The 16,614-nt window shown below is 42.1% G+C and overlaps 1 protein-coding gene across 1 annotated transcript; it reads left to right on the top strand.

Moving 5' to 3' along the window:
* Positions 1 to 1,756: 1,756 nt before the first annotated feature.
* On the top strand, positions 1,757 to 13,996 carry ccdc80l2 (coiled-coil domain containing 80 like 2). Its single transcript, XM_054757179.1, has 12 exons — positions 1,757 to 2,123; positions 2,189 to 2,277; positions 2,349 to 2,519; positions 4,933 to 5,084; positions 5,145 to 5,468; positions 6,918 to 7,134; positions 7,203 to 7,359; positions 8,588 to 8,727; positions 8,804 to 8,955; positions 9,027 to 9,130; positions 10,839 to 10,919; positions 10,995 to 13,996. Exons 1-12 carry the CDS (start codon positions 1,892 to 1,894, stop codon positions 11,297 to 11,299), a joined length of 2,124 nt encoding a protein of 707 aa, XP_054613154.1. The 5' UTR covers positions 1,757 to 1,891; the 3' UTR covers positions 11,300 to 13,996.
* Positions 13,997 to 16,614: the final 2,618 nt, after the last annotated feature.

A 16,614-nucleotide genomic window follows, 5' to 3' on the forward strand; every position in this document is an offset into this window, starting at 1 on the left:
GTAACATTGTAACAAAGTAAACATGTCAATAAATACAAGAGGTGGGGAAAATGAACTAGCTTGTGATTACAATTTCAACTTCCTTCTTAAATAATCTTTGCAAATGTTCTTTTCATAATATTATGATTTTATAACCTATTATAACCAAATTTTCCAAGCTTTGCTTGTTTCTCAGAGTATTACTCATGTGTTATATATCAGCTCTTAATATTCTCACTTTAAAAACAACCTCAATATCGTCTTCGTTTCTACAATATTTCACCTTTGTGCTACTAAAATCAAGTTATTTTTCCTCACATTACGTCATTCTCATAAAATGACAACTTTTTCCTCCTAATATTTTTACTTTATTCTCATAACATTGTTGCTGATTTTTCCGTTTTTGCTGTTATTGTTTTCTTGTTCAATGATATTTCTGGAATGTGCCGCGGGCCAATGACAGAAAAATGACGCCAATGACGGTCAGAGGTGCTGGATGGTCATGTGGTGTGATTATTCAAATCATTTGATATTTTCCTCACCTTTATAGGACAATAACTTCCTGTAGTTGAAGTCTAGCGGTCTTATGCAACAACAATACATGTGCACGCATGTCTTATAGTAATATACAGCGTTCCCTCCTTTATCGCGGACAGGTTCCCAAAATAGCCCGCAATAAGCAAAATCCACAAAGTTGCCAACTTCATTTTTACTTTTACTTTTGTAGCATTTTTGTATCCTTATTAAAACATATTGCTGCAGTCCTCCTACTTCTCTTCAGTCCTCCTCCTACATGTTGCCATGATCATGTTAGCATGTTAGCATTGCTAGCATGCTAATATTAGCATGGTAGCATTTTTAGCGGTTTCCATGGGTAGACACTTTTATGAACATTTAGCACTATCATGCTAGCTGTTACCATGCTAACATTAGCATGTTAGCATTTTAGCCATTTTCATAGGTAGACACTATTATGCTAGGTGTTAGCATGCTAACGTTATACATGAGCATACTAGCATTTTTTTGCAACCTTCATGAACATGAACTTAAGCAGACACTTACCATTATCATGCTAGGTATTAGCATGCTAATGTGAGCAAGAGGTAAATAAATGTATTGCAGCTGATGTGAAACAGATGAGGTTGGATTAAATAAGCCTTGCTTCTTCCTACTCCTTATTGGACATGCAAAATTGTGAATTGTGCTATGTGATGTGCTCTAGTGTGACTTGTATGCATGTTCAGGATGAATGAAACCATCACCATTACCATGTTAGCATGCTAACATAATTATACTAACATTTTTAGCACTTATATAAACACTTAGCACTATTATTCTAGGTATTAGCATGCTAATGTTAGCATGTTAGCATTCTTTAAGTCACTGAAACCCTTCCATGGTATGTTTTCATAATCAAGCAATCTAAATATGTAGATTAAAACAAATGTAGGACTAATATTTATGGTGTAAATAACAATATGGGGGAAGTGTGGCGCTTGGCGGAGGTCTGTGCTCTCCGAGTGCTTTTCCAGTTATTATTATTCTTATTTATTATGAGGTGAAAGTCACCTGAGGGTCGAGGAAGACATTGTGTCAACGTCAGGTCCTCACTTGTGCAGAAAGACACGGCCGTGTGTTTCTCAGCCGCAAGAAAAGGCTTTGAAGAAAATTCCAGCCATGTTAACGAGCCTGGGGTGTAATGCGAACCAGGAGTGTGTGTGTGTGTGTGTGTGTGTGTGTGTGTGTGTGTGTGCTCCTCAGTCTTGGGTCTGCTGGCTTGAGGGTCTCACGTCTTCTCATTGCCGTTGTTTCCCACCAAATGAGGACTTGCGAGCAGGATTGAAAAGATGGATGTTTTCATTCTTTGAGAGCGAAAGCTTCTAAATAAAAGCGTTTTCGGACCACCGCCAGGATGTTTTGCAGCTTTTACTCAGCCGGAGGGCTGGCGTTTGCTCTCGTGCTGTGGAGCCTCAGCCAGCCCAGCGAGACCAAGAGCCGTCTGGACCCCAACGTGAAGGACTGGGGAGACTATTCGGACCTCCCCCCCGGAATGGAGCTGGGCCTGGGCTTGGATGAGGACAGGCAGCGTGGAGGCAAGGCGGGAGAGTTTGCACCACAGTTGGATTTTCTCTCGGATTTTGCAGGCAAGTAAAGAAACACACGCAAGTGGAAGCAAGTGTCCGTGTGAATACACCTTTTTTTTGTCCAGGCAAAAAGCGTCTGTGGGTGATAACAGCCCCCTCCCACAACGACCACTACCTCCGTATGATGGAGAAGCAGCTGGAGGAAGCGGATCAGGTCATTTAGCCGTAAAACCGCGACGGAGTCCTGTGCTTAAAGTGGCTGACGTGCTTATTTGTCTCTTTAAGAGATCCCTAAACTGCCGTCTGGCCGAAAGAGACACTTTCATCGTCACCGTCATCCAGAACGCCATGATGGAAGGCCGGATCCAGAAGACCAGCATGCAAGGAGACGCCACCGTGGAGAGCTTGGACCCTGACACTGTCACCAAACTGCTGCACTACCTGGAGCTCACTCAGGTACCTGCTCAGTCAGCCGGGGTGTGATTCACAGCAGCTGTTCTTTTATTGGAACGCGGCACATTCCAAAAAAAACCAGCAAATACGGAAAAATCAGCAGTAATTTCACAAGAATAAAGTCAAGATACTGAGAAAAGAAGTTGGAATCGAACCCAAAAAATGCATAATTTTACAAGAATAAGAAAAAAAAAAACATCATTTTAGTGGCATAACTTTGACGCATTAAATATACACCTTTGAAGTTTTTCATTGTAATATCGCAAAAAAAAAAAAAAACAGCAAATAACGTCATTTTTTGGACAATTAGGTTGTGGAAAAATGTATAATAACGAGAATGAAGTCCAAACATGATTGGAATCAAGTCACAATTAAGAGAAGAAAATGAACAGAAAGAAAGTTGAACTAGTTGGAAAATGAAAAAAAGAAACAAAATAAAAAAGCAGAAATGCAAAAACATCAGCTGCAATTTGACAAGAATAAAGTCAAAATATGAAGAGAAAAAAGTAAATAAACTCGTAATATTACAAGGAAAAATAAAGTCATTTTCGGAGCATAGAGTTGAAATATTAAATATTGTTTTTTAAAATTGTAATATTGTGAGAAACAAACAAAGGTTGTAATTTTTGGAAAATTGGAAAATTTGTTTGGAGAAAAAAAGTTCTAATATTATGGGAATAAAGTCCAAATATTAACAGAAAAAAAGCCATAACATTATGATAATAAATAAATATATTTATGAGAATAAAGTCAAAATATTAAAAGAAAAAAGTCATAACATTATGATAATAAATAAATATATTTATGAGAATAAAGTCTAAATATTAAAAGAAAAAAGTCATAACATTATGATAATAAATAAATATATTTATGAGAATAAAGTCCAAATATTAAAAGAAAAAAGTTGAAGTCCAACAAGAAAAAAAAAGTGGTAATTTTGCTAGAATAAACTTGCAATATTATGAGGAAAAATAATGTCATTTTAACAGCATAGAGGTAAAATATTAAAGAAAAATGTTGGGGGTTTTTAAAAGTTGTAATACTGTATGAGAAACAAAACAAAATAAAGTTGGAATTTTGGGAAAATTAGTTTGGGGAAAAAGTTATAATATTATCTGAATAAATTCCAAATATTGTCGGAATAAAGTCCAAATATTAACAGAAAAAAGTCGCAACATTGTAGAAAGAAAGTCAAAATTTTATTGAAATAAAATCAAAATATTTGGTGAAAAAAGTCGTTTTCTAACAAGACAAAAAAAAAGTCATAATTTCACAAGAATAAACTTTTTATTGTGAGGAATAATAATGTCATTTTAATAGCATAGAGTTGAAATATTAAAGAAAGTAGTAGTAGTTTTTGGAAAATTAGTTTGGGGAAAAAGTTCTATTATGGGAATAAATTCAAAATTTTATGAGAATAAAGTCAAAATATCAAGAGGAAAAAAGTAGCATTCTAACAAGGAAAAAGAATCTCAATTTTAATAAACTTGTAATATTATGAGGTCAAATTAAGTCCTTTTAGTTGAAAAGCTGAAGAAAAAACATGTTTTTTAAAAAGTCTTAATGTTGTGAGAAACAAAGAAACCAAAGTCAAAAAAATTAGGTTGGAGAAAAAGTTACGATGTTACGAGAATAAAGTCAAAATGTTAAGTCAATAAAGTCACAATTAAGACAATTCTCAAAAAGTTGTAATAGTTGGAAATTTTAAAAACAGCAGAAATTGAGAAAAACAGCTGTCATTTTATGACAAAGTCAAAATATGAAAAGAAAAAAGTCGTATTCTACTAATTTTACGAGAGCAATATTATGAGGGAAAAATGATGTAATTTTAGCAGCATAGAGTTGAAATATTAAAGAAAAAATGTGTTTTGTAAAACATAAATGGATTGGATTTGATGGTGCTTTTCAAGGTACCCAAAGCCATTCATTCATTGACTGGTTCATTCACAACCTGGTGGTGGTGGTTAACTATATATGTAGATACAGCCGCCTTGGGCTAGTCTGACGGAACAGTGGCTGCCAATTTGCGCCTATGGCCTCTCTAACCCCCACCAAACATTCACTCACATTTGCACACCAGTGTGGGCAGCACTGGGGTCAAGGTGGGAGAAGTGTCTCCCCCAGGGACACAACGACAGTGACTGACTGGGTGGGGGGCGCAAGGATGGAACCGCCAACCTTCCGAGTTCTGGATGACCTGCTCTACCTCCTGGGCCACTTCCACCCTGTTTTTTTTTTTACTTATATCATAAAACAAACAAAACAAAATAAAGTTGCAATTTTTGGAAAATTTGTTTGGCGTGCCGGCAGCACTCGTGCAGCCCCCAGACCGTGACGCTACCGCCACTTTTTAATATAGCAGCGCCGTCCCTCGAGAGGATAAAGAAAGAGAAAAATGACTTTCCATCCCGTTCAGGAGCAAACCTTCAACATGTTGCTGCTGAAAAAAAACCTGAGAGTCAGCGAGCGCTTCCCCTATCCGGTACGCGTGGAGGCCATCTTGGAGATCGTCGATCAGTTCCCCATGAGGAAGCTGGAGAAGATCAGCAGAAAGGGCTCCAAGTTAAGGTTTGTGCTACACTGCCTCGTCCTGCATTCACACTTCAAACATGATCTCATGCACACCAGGTGCCCAAGCGCCAAGAAGAAGGTTGTGCTGAAAAGGAAGAAGACCAAGAAGAGGATCATCCTCAGTCCTCACAGGCACAGCAACGTCACCTCGGTGGCGGCGTTACAAAGACGAGCTGCTCTCGACAGAAAGGCCGCCCTGAAGAGTAAGATCCGAGACATCCTCAACGGGAGGTCCAGGTTCGTCATCCGTAAGGCGCCCACCGCCAGGAGAAATCCTGGCAGCACCGGCAGCGCTGCGGGCGGAAAACAGGAAGAGGAAAAAGAGAAGACGCACCGGCCTCCACACGTGTCAGCAGGAAAAGAGGAAGTGAAGAACCAAAGGTGATTTGTTGTACAATCACAATGCGTACTATTACATGCAGTATCTGCAGTACTACAAGTATACACTCCACTAGTATACCTTCCACTTCCACTAAATATAGCTCATTATAGCGCTACCTAGTGGTCAAATTGGTGAAATCTGGCAAATCGTCTGGCTCCTCATAAAGGGGAAGTGGTTCCCGGTCCACACTGTTTACAGTGGAGTACGGGATTGCTGGCATGCTTCTACGTGCTATCCGGACCTTGTACAACCGGAGCAGGAGCCTGGTTCCCATTGCCAGTAGTAAGTTTAGCCTGTTTCCGGTGAACGTTGGCCTCAGCCAAGGCTGCCCTTTGTCACTGATTTTGTTCGTAATTTTGATGGACAGAATTTCTAGGCGCAGCCAAGGCGTCAATGGAGTCCAGTTCAGTGACCTTCGGATCTCGTCTCTGCTATTTGCAGACGATGTGGTCCTGATGGCCTCATCGGGCTGTGACCTTCAGCGTTTACTGGGACGGTTTGCATCTGAGTGTGAAGCTTCTGGGATGAGACTCAGCACCTCCAAATCCGAGGCCATGGTTCTCAGTCGGAAAAGGGTGGATTGCTCCCTCCGGGTTGGGAATGAGGTGCTGCCCCAGGTGGAGGAGTTCAAGTATCTCGGGGTCTTGTTCACGAGTGAGGGAAGGTTGGAGCGTGAGGTCGATAGGCGGATCGGCGCAGCGTCTGCAGTAATGCGGTCGCTGTACCGGACCGTCGTGGTGAAGAGAGAGCTGAGCCGGAAGGCAAAGCTCTCAATTTACCGTTCGATCTATGTTGCCACCCTCACCTACGGTCATGAGCTTTGGGTCGTGACCGAAAGAACGAGATCGCGGATACAAGCAGTTTAAATGAGTTTCCTCCATAGGGTGGCAGGACTCACCCTAAGAGACAGGGTGAGGAGCTCGGTCATCGGGGAGGAGTTCAGAGTAGAGCCGCTGCTCCTTCACATGGAGAGGAGCCAGCTGAGGTGGCTCTGGCATCTCATCCGGATGCCTCCCGGACGCCTCCCTGGTGAGGTGTTCCAGGCATGCCCGGTTGGGACACGCTGGAGGGATTATGTCTCACAGCTGGTCTGAGAACGCCTTGGTGTCCTCCCGGTGGAGCTGGAGGAGGTGGCCGGGGACAAGGAAGTCTGGACTTCCCTCCCGAGACTGCTGCCCCCACGACCCAGACCCGGATAAGCAGAGGAAAATGGTCGGATGGATGGATGGATGGATGCATGTAATCCCACGTGAAAAATTAAATGAACATGTTCAGATCAGCGTATTTATTTTCTATGGGTTTTTGTTTTATCTTTGATCCAGAAGAGATGCTAGAAATGGATTACTTACCTCCTTTTAGCGGCAAAAGCCCAAATTTGAGCAGTTGCTTGTATTTAATCGTATTTGGGTGGTCCAAAGGTGGCTTTTTTGCATTGTGTTGTTTTGCAGGCCGGATGCTACCTTAGATGAGGGGCCTCGAAAGCCCGTTGAGGAGAGCATCCACGAAGAAGAGGAAAAAAGCAATGAAAAGAAAAAGGGCAAAGGGAAAAAGGGAAAGAAAGGGAAGAAAGGAAGAGGAAAGAAGTCCAACAAAGAACTTAGTGAGAAGGACAAATCTGCCTTGAAGGACTTTTTGGACCATTTCAAGGGTAAAAGAAGGTTAATGGTAAGTCTTTTAAAGCACGTACTTGCTTGAAATCCTTCAACGTGTTTGTGTTTTTTCACTCTTGCAAGCTGATGTCGACCCCAAGCAGAGACGCAAGGCTGTACGTGGAGCAGCGCGCCGAGAACGAGAAGCAGCACTGCCAGCTTGCCGTCAGGAAGGTCACCGTGGCGACCATCGTGGGCCGAGGTGGCGACGCCACGCTCACGTTGCAGCACCACCAACTCGGTAGGACGCCTTGGCGTGTTTCTTTCACGCAATTTTTGTTACAGATAAAACTACTGTTGGAGTGGGGCGGCCATAGAGGAAATATTCATGCATCGTTTCACAAGAAAACTAAAAAAAAGAAAGCTGAAAAAAATGAAGAAAATCTGCAATCATTTTGCAGTAAAGTCAAATAAAGGTTGAAATCCAACAAGAAAACATAATTTTATGAAAATACTGTAATATAAGGAGGAAAATTAACATCATTTCAGTAGCATAAAGTTGAAATATTATCTAAAACAAGATATTATTGATGTTATTTTTAAAGTTGTAATATTAGGAGATAATAGATAATACATGAGTAAAATTCTGAGGAACAAACAAAACAAAATAAATATATAATTTTTGGAAAATTAGGTTGGGAAATGTTACAAGAATGAAGGCCAAATATGATGGGAATAAAATCCTAATTACGAGAAGAAAATTGGCAAGAAGAAAGTTGAAATACTTGGAAAATTTTGAAAACCACGACAGCAGCAGAAATGGGGCAAAAAAACGAGCAGCAATTTGACAAAAATAAATAAAAGAATAAAAATAAATAAAAATAAATATAACAGGAAAAAATTGCAGTCTAACGAGAAAAAGTTGGAATTTTACGAGAATAACGTTATGAGGAAAAATAATACAATTTTAGGAGCATAAAATAGAAACATATTTTTTTAAGAAAAAGAAAAAGTTGCAATATTATGTCACACAAACAAAACAACAAATAAAGTTTTTGGAAAAATCTGCTTAGGAAAATGTACAAGAAGAAAGTTGAAAACAACAACAGCAAAATTGGAAAAATCAGTCGTAGTTTTACAAAAAATGTACAAAGTCAAAATATTACGGGAAAAAAAGTTATGATCGAAGGAGAATAACATTATAATATTATGAGGAAAAATAACAAACAGTTGAAACAGTTCCATGGCCGTGGCTGAGGTTTCCACTTGGCTGCAGCCAGCAGAGGCGCTGTTGAGGGGCGGTATTACATTTTTCTGGGATTCTGGGCTAGAAACAGGAATTCGGAACAATCAGAGCGGCTCCATGAATTGCTCATTTAACCATTATTGTTTCAGAATGTTTCCTTCTCCACGTTTGATATTGAAATGCATTCTGACCGTCGGCGTGACGCAGTGCGCTTTTCCGGCCGAGGCGTACCAAATGAAAAGTCCAGTGATCGCGTGTCGTTGTGTCTTTTTGCGTGTTGAAGAGTCAGAGCCTGCGTTCGGCTCGCTGCCAAGCCGGCAGCTGTCGGATTCGGGCCTGATGGCGCTGCTGAGAGCCGAGCTGGGTTTGTCTTCCCCCGACCTCTTTTCCATGACTGTCACCGACTACGACATCAAGCCCCACGTGAGATGAAATGGTCAATTCTTCTGTGTGTTTGTGTACTCGGTATACCTGCCGGCCTTCCTTCCCACCCCTGCAGAGAGTCTTTGAAGCGCCCCCATCCAGCACGGCCATGTTGGAATACATGGACAGCTTTCCCTCACGGCGCGCTGAGAAGGAAGAAGAAAGGAAACATCCTCCTCCTTGTGGAGCAGACAAGCAGCAACCCGATGCGGAGAATCCCCTGCTCAGGTATCAAAGTGTGCAGGATTCCTTCTGAGGAGGAGGAGCCACGACGCTGACGTGATGAGATATGCTTGTAGGTTCATGTCCAGGAGGAGACTGCTGCTGCTCTCCGCTCCAGCTGAGGATGACTATTCTCTACAACAGCAGCTCTCTGCTCTCAATGGACAACAATGTCATCTTGGTGAGTACTACTACTACTAGTACAGTAGTACTAGTACGACTGAGTACTAGTAGAAGAAATACAACAATACTCACCTTTCATTGCTATTCATGTAAATGTGTTCATAGTGGTTGTATTTTGTACTCGTGTGCAACTGGACTGTATAATACATAAACCAGGGGTGGCCAAAGTGCAGCCCGGGGGCCATTTACGACCCACCAATGTTTTATTTTGGGCTGCAGCACATTCTAAAAATATTATTTAACAGGAAAACAGCAAAGCAGCAAACAGCAAAACTCCCCAGCAACCTCGTCCAGCTCCTCCCGGCAGATCCCGAGGCGTTCCCAGGCCAGTTGAGAGACGTAGTCTCTCCAACGTGTCCGGAGGCCTCCTACCGGTCGGCTGTTCCCTGGACACCCCCCGCAGGGAGGCGTCCGGGAGGCATCCTGACCAAATGCCCGAGCCACCTCATCTGGCTCCTCTTAATGCGAAGACCTGGGTTCAATTCTCCCTTGGGCATTTCTGTGTGGAGTTTGCATGTTCTCCCCGTGTGTGTGTGGGTTTTCTCCGGGTACTCCAGTTTCCTCCCACATTCCAAAAACATGCATGTTAGGTTAATTGGAGACTCTAAATTGTCCATAGGTATGAATGTGAGTGTGAATGCTTGTTTGTCTATATGTGCCCTGCCATTGGCTGGCCACCAGTCCAGGGTGTACCCCACCTGTCGCCCGAAGTCAGCTGGGATAGGCTCCAGCATACCCCCGCAACCCTAATGAGGAGAAGCAGTATAGAAAATGGATGGATGGAGATCCCAGCCACCCACACCACTCATTTCGTCCGCTTGTACCCGCCATCTTGTCCTTTCGGTCACAACCCAAAGCTCATGACCATTTTACAAGAATAAAGTTAAAATACTAAGAGAAAAAAGTTGGACTCTAACAAAGAAAAGTCATAATTTTAAGAGATTCATGTCGCAATATTGTTTTAGTGGCAGAAAGTTGAAATATTAAAATATGTATTTTTTTAAGTCGTAATATTATAAAAAACAAACAAAACAAAGTTGTAATTTTTGGAAATATTGGCTGCGTAAAAAATTATAATATCACGAGAATAAAGTCCTGATATTACAGGAATAAAGTCAACATTACAAGAAAGGGAAAAGACAGTTATAATAATAAAGAACACATTTAAAATATGAAGAGAAAAAAGTTGTAATGTAACAAGGAAAATAATAAAATCCTTTTACGAGAATAACGTAATATCATGAGGGAAAATAATGTCATTGCGGAAAGTTGAAATATTAAAGAAAGACATTTTTTAAGCCATAATGTTATAAAAAAAAAAAAACAGCTGAAAGGAGGGGACTCGGCCAATCTTCACAGCTACAGGCCAATATCAAAGTTATGTATCCTGCCAAAAGCCTTTGAGAAAATTGTTGCTGTACAGCTTCAAACATGTATTGAGCTTCATAATATTGGATCTGGTTTCCGAAAACAAGGCAGTACAATAACTGCTGCAGTTCACCTTGTTCGTGATGTCATGAGGTCCCGTGATTGTAAAAAATTGTGCACTATGCCTTTTATTGACTTGTCTTGTTGGCTGAAACTGTCTTCCGGGGTTAACAGCTGCAGCACCACCTGTTGGTCTGGCATGCGTCTTGCCAGCCTGCAAACACCATTCCTAGCCTGACATGTAGCGTGCACGTCTAAAGAATGTTCCCTCCGTGCAGGTATTCGCCACTTTGCCATGTTGAAGCTGATCGGGGTCGGAGACAAAGCCTCGGGGACGGTGGAGCTCTTCCCCCTCAATGGTGAGTGCGGTCGCCCCGATCCAGATTGCGTCCGTCGTGCACGTTAGCAGTTAAACTTTTACACACTCACTGCAGGTCGTAGTCAGAGCCAGGTGGAGCCGTTAGCCCGCCACGCCGTCAACAACCTGCGGGATCAGCTGAAGATCAGCAAGGACTACTTCAGCATGCTGGTGGTGGGCAAGGACGGAGACGTCAAGGCGTGGTTCCCGTCGCCCATGTGGTCCTTGGACAATGTCTACGACCTGGTGGACTCCATGGAGCTTCGCCTGCAGGAGGAGAAGCTGCAGAAGCAGCTCGGGATTCACTGCCCGGAGGAGCCGAGGGGAGGAGGAGGTGGCGAGGGAGAGCGTTACCGTGGATACGATGAGGACGGAGCCTAACATACAGTATATAGATCTTTTTTTTGCATGTTTGTCACACTTAAATGTTTCAGATCATCAAACAAATGTAAATATTAGTCAATGACAACACAACTGAACACAAAATGCAATTTTTAAATGAAACTTTTTATTATTAAGGGAAGAAAAACAATCCAAAGCTACATGGCCCTGTGTGAAAAAGTGATTGCCCCCTAAAGCTAATAAGTGGTTGGCCCCCCTTAGCAGCAACAACTGCAATCAAGCCTTTGTGATAACTTGCAATGAGTCTCTTACAGCGCTGGGGAGGAATTTTGCACAATTGTTGTCATTCAGCCACATTGGAGGCTTTTCCAGCATGAAGCGCCTTTTTAAGGTCATGCCACAGCATCTCAATAGGATTCAGGTCAGGACTTGGACTAGACCACTCCAAAGTCTTCATCCATTCAGAGGTGGACTTGCTGGTGTGTTTTGGATCATTGTCCTGCTGCAGAGCCCAAGTTGCTTTCAGCTTGAGGTCACCAACAGATGGCCGACATTCTCCTTCAGCACAATTCATGCTTTCATTCATCACAGCAAGTCTTCCAGGTCCTGAAGACCATCACACTACCACCACCATATTTTACTGTTGCTATGATGTTCTTTTTCTGAAATTTACGCCAGATGTAATGGCACACACACCTTCCAAAAAGTTCAACTTTTGTCTTGTCAGACCACAGAGTATTTCCCCAAAGGTCTTGGGATCATCAAGATGTTTTCTGGCAAAATTGAGACAAGACGGTTTTGGTCTTGGAACTCTGCCATGCAGGCCGTTTTTGTCCAGCGTCTTTCTTATGGTGGAGTCATGAACACTGACCTTAACTGAGGCAAGTGAGGCCTGCAGTTCTTTGGATGTTGTTGTGGGGTCTTTTGTGACCTCTCGGATGAGTCGTCGCTGCGCTCTCTGGGTCATTTTGGTTGGCCGGCCACTCCTGGGAAGGTTCACCACTGTTCCATGTTTTGGCCTCATTTAAAAACTGCATTTTGTGTTCAGTTGTGTTGTCATTGACTAATATTTTAATTTGTTTTTAAGTGTGACAAACATGCAAAAAAATAAGAAATCAGGAAAGGGGCAAACACTTTTTCACACCACTGTATATACACAGTATATATATATATACACAGTATATATATATATATATATATATATATATATATACAGTCAAACCTGTCTTAGCGGCCATCTTTATAGAACGGCCACCTGCCTATAGCAGCTGCTGAAAAATCCCCCGCAGCAAATTTACATGTTATAGACCCTGTGTATAGCAGTCACCTGTCCAACGCGGCCAGCGGCCACCCATTTTGTCTCCCTTGGTCAATATCTGACCGCATATAGCGGCCAAATTACCAACTCAAGTAGAAGCTTCATGCACGAAAAAGTTTTGTTTTTCAATCAATGAAGCTGTCGTGTGTAGACTTTAATTACTGACTCCTAGCTCAGTCACAATCATTCACAAGATCCACACAAACTGTCAGTTGTTCCACATAAAAAAGCCGTCTTCTTTTGAGCTTGCTATTTCCTGGTCAAACATGTAACTTTAAGAGCATTTGCACCAAAACATTACTGCAAAGTATGCTGGGAACAGGACGTGCTCCCAGCGACGCTACAATAAAAAAAAAACATACGCTAGCATGCATGCGGCAGCGGTAGCAAAACTGAGTTGGGTTGTACTTAATTGAAGTATTTTAGAATGTACTCACGTTATCTTTCATCAAGCCTCATCCACAAATCCATCAAAGTCCTCATCTTCTGTATTCGACACACAAAAAAGCCGTCTTCTTTTCCGTTCGCTACTAGTCTGTTAACTTGTCAGTGTTATTCAGCTCCAAAGCAAAGAAGGAAACTTCTCCTGTTGCTTCTGCCAACTTTATTTATTGAACGCGGCCACCAGACAGCAGCTCAGAACACACACACATCTCTCAGCATCGTCTCTCCTTCCTGCTTGCCCACAAGGCAAAGGTTAAACAAGCCCCACTACATAGCTGTCCAGCCAATGCCTGGAAGAAATGACACCGTTTATTTCCTGGTGTGCACTGGTCAATACTGTAATGCCGCTTGTTGTGGGGAAGGAGAGACTCACGTCGCCGATGCACTTTAATGGCTTTATTAACAGCGGAGAACACTGCAGGACTTTACATCCACGCCAACATAAACACACTTCCCAACTCTCTCCAAACTCACAGCTAGCACTGAGCCTAGCTCTCCTGCTCGGGACGCCCACCGTCACTTCCCGTCACTTCCTGATGAACTAAAGCTGTAATGAGCCTAGTAGTTCTGTACAACTTTTATCCGCAGTCCCACAGTGCCCTCTTCTGGTCAACATTAATTTTTTTCCCCTTTTTTTTCCCTCTACTGGTCAACATTCAAACTGGACGCCAACCTGTCTATAGAGGCCACCTGTATGTATGTATATATATATATATATATATATATATACGTACATATATATTTTTATTTACGATTTATACATTTTTGTGTTTAGCTTGATCACATTTTATCAGTCATTTTTGTAAATAAAACATATATGTATACGGAAGATTTCAATAATAAGTTGAAATGTATACAGTATGACGAAATACTACATCTAATCGGAAAGTCAGAATTGTACTATTATTTTTTGGGGGTATTATGATATCTAATTGTAATGACATTTCACTATATAATATAAGAAAATAATTTAATAAAGAAACTTACATGGCCATTAAATGAAAAAAAAATAAAGTAAATGACTATAAATGCATATTGTTGCTTAAAAAAAGCAACATCCACTCTGGTTTCACCGCTCTAAATTTAAAACCTGTATATTTGTTTTTCAGTGAAATTAATAAACATACAAGCACCACATTCGGATGTTATGTGGGCTGCAGAATTTGTTATTTTTCGTGTTTCTCTAAGGCAGGCATGTCTAAAGTGCGGCCCACAGCACATTTTAAAAATATCATTTAACAAGAAAACTAAAGAAAATGGAAGAATCAGCAGTCATTTTATAATGTAGTGAAAATATAAAGACAAAAAAGTTGTAATCTAATGAATGTCAAAATTTTAGTAGAATAATGCCGTAATATGAGGAAAAATAGCATCACTTTAGTAGCATAAAGTTGAAATATTAAAGGCAGACATTATTTTTTTGAAGTGGTAATATTATGAGAAACAAAACAACAAAGTTGTAATTTTTGGGAAATTAGGTTACCAAAAAAGTTAGGAGAAAAAATTATGAAGAAATTTGCAAAACCAAATACAAAAAAACAAAAATTAACATCGTTGGAAAGTTAAAATAACAGCAGAAATGTGGGAAAAAACAACTGTAGTTTTATAAGAAAAAGTTAGGAGAATAAAGTCAAAATATGATGGTAAAAAATATGATGGGGCAGCAGCGTAAGCAGGGAAGCCCAGACTTCCCTCTCCTCAGCTACTTCATCCAGCTCCTCCCGGCGGATCCTGAGGCGATCCCAGGCCAGTTGAGAGACATAGTCTTTCCAACGTGTCCAAGACGTGTGAAGGTCTTCTCCTCATGGGAAGATGTGTCGGTGGGATTGAGGAAGTCTTCAAATTATTCTTTTCACCGCTCCACAACATCTCGAGTCGAGGTCAGCAGCACACTATCTCCACCATACACGTTGTTGACCATGCACAGCTTCCCCCTCCTGAGACGGTGTATGACAGTCCAGAATCCCTGTAAAGCCGTTCTCCATGGCTTTCTCCGAACTCCTCCCATGAGTTTTTGCCTCAGCAACCGCCAGAGCCGCATAACTGCTTGGTCAGCCAGCTGCCTCCGGAATCCCATGGGCCAAAAAGGCCCGATAGGACTCCTTCTTGAGCTTGACGGCATCCCTCACCACTAATGTCCACCAACGGGTTCTGGGATTACCACCACAACAGGCACCGACCACCTTACAGCCACAGCTCCGATCAGCCGCCTCAACAATGGAGCACGTTGTCCATGGCCCAGTCGGACTTCGCCGCCTCCCTCGGAAAATAGTTGAGGCTCTTCTGGCATCCTCCTTTACCGTCAGAGACAAGTCACCACCAGGTGGTGATCGGTTGACTGCTCGCCCTTCTCTTCACCCGAGTGTCCAAAACATCTGGCCACAAGTCCGACAACACGACCATCAACTCAATCATCAAACTGTGGCCCGGGGTGTCTTGGTTGCAAGTGCACACGTGCACACTCTTATGCTTGAACATGGTGCTCGTTATGGACAATCTGTGACAAGCACAGAAGTTCAATAACAAAACACAACCCGGTTTCAGATCGGGGGGCCGTTCTTCCCAGTCACGCCTCTCCAGGTCTCACTGTCGCTACCAACGTGACTGTTGAAGTCCCACAGCAGAACTAGGGAATCCCCTGAGGGAGCACTCTCCAGTACTCCCTCTAAGACACATGTGTCAAACTCGTGCCCTGGAGGGCCGAGAGACTGCAGGTTTTCTCTCCAACCAGTTTCTTCAGCAGGTGATTTAATTGATGAGCTCCTTCCCTCAAACTGAAGGTGTTGATCATTAAAATCACCTGCTTTAGTGACTGGCTGGAAAGAAAACCTGCAGTGTCTCAGCCCTCCATGGCACGAGTTTGACACCCCTGCTCTAAGGACTCCAAAAAGGGTGGGTATTCTGAACTGCTGTTTGCTGCATAAGTGCACAGCAGTCAGGACCTGTTCCCCCACCCGAAGGCAGAGGGAAAGTACCCTCTTCTTCACAAGGTTTAACTCCAACGTACAGGCGCGGAGCCAAGGGGAAACAAGAATTGCCACCCCTGCCTGTCGCCTCTCACTGCTGGCAACTGGGGAAAATTGGGGCCCATTTTCGGACTATGCTCGATAGGTGCAGGCCCAGCCACCAGACGCTTGCCATTGTGCCCCACCTCCAGGAAAAGTTGAAATAGTTGGGGAAAAAAAGAGAAATAGAAAAAAAAAGATGATAATTAACTTGTAATATTATGAGGGAAAATAATATAATAATAATAATAATAATAACACCAGAAAAAAATGTACTTCATTTTTCACTGTGTGGCCCTCGCTGGAAAAAATTTGGACACCCCTGCTCTAAGGCAAGATTTTTTTTTAGACATCATGATTAATGCACAGGTGTGCCTTCGGTTGTCCCCAATAAAAGGCCATTCCCAGGCAAAATTTGAAGACCCACATGAAAAATGTGGTTCCTCCTCAGGACACAAACTTACAAAGAAAAGCATCACACGTTACATCCTGTACATAAATTCCACCACACACAACTTTTACTACAACAAACATATGAACTGAAAACACTTTGCCAAGAAGTCCGGTACATATTTGATGATCAATAA

Source organism: Dunckerocampus dactyliophorus, chromosome 17 (assembly GCF_027744805.1).
Source record: "Dunckerocampus dactyliophorus isolate RoL2022-P2 chromosome 17, RoL_Ddac_1.1, whole genome shotgun sequence".
Lineage (NCBI taxonomy): Eukaryota > Metazoa > Chordata > Actinopteri > Syngnathiformes > Syngnathidae > Dunckerocampus > Dunckerocampus dactyliophorus.

Coding starts and splice junctions, on each gene's coding strand:
- ccdc80l2 (XM_054757179.1), top strand. CDS start 1,892: ATGTTTTGCAGCTTTTACTCAGCCGGAGGGCTGGCGTTTGCTCTCGTG. Junction 2,124..2,188: donor TTTTCTCTCGGATTTTGCAG/GCAAGTAAAGAA, acceptor TTTTTTGTCCAG/GCAAAAAGCGTCTGTGGGTG. Junction 2,520..4,932: donor ACTACCTGGAGCTCACTCAG/GTACCTGCTCAG, acceptor CATCCCGTTCAG/GAGCAAACCTTCAACATGTT.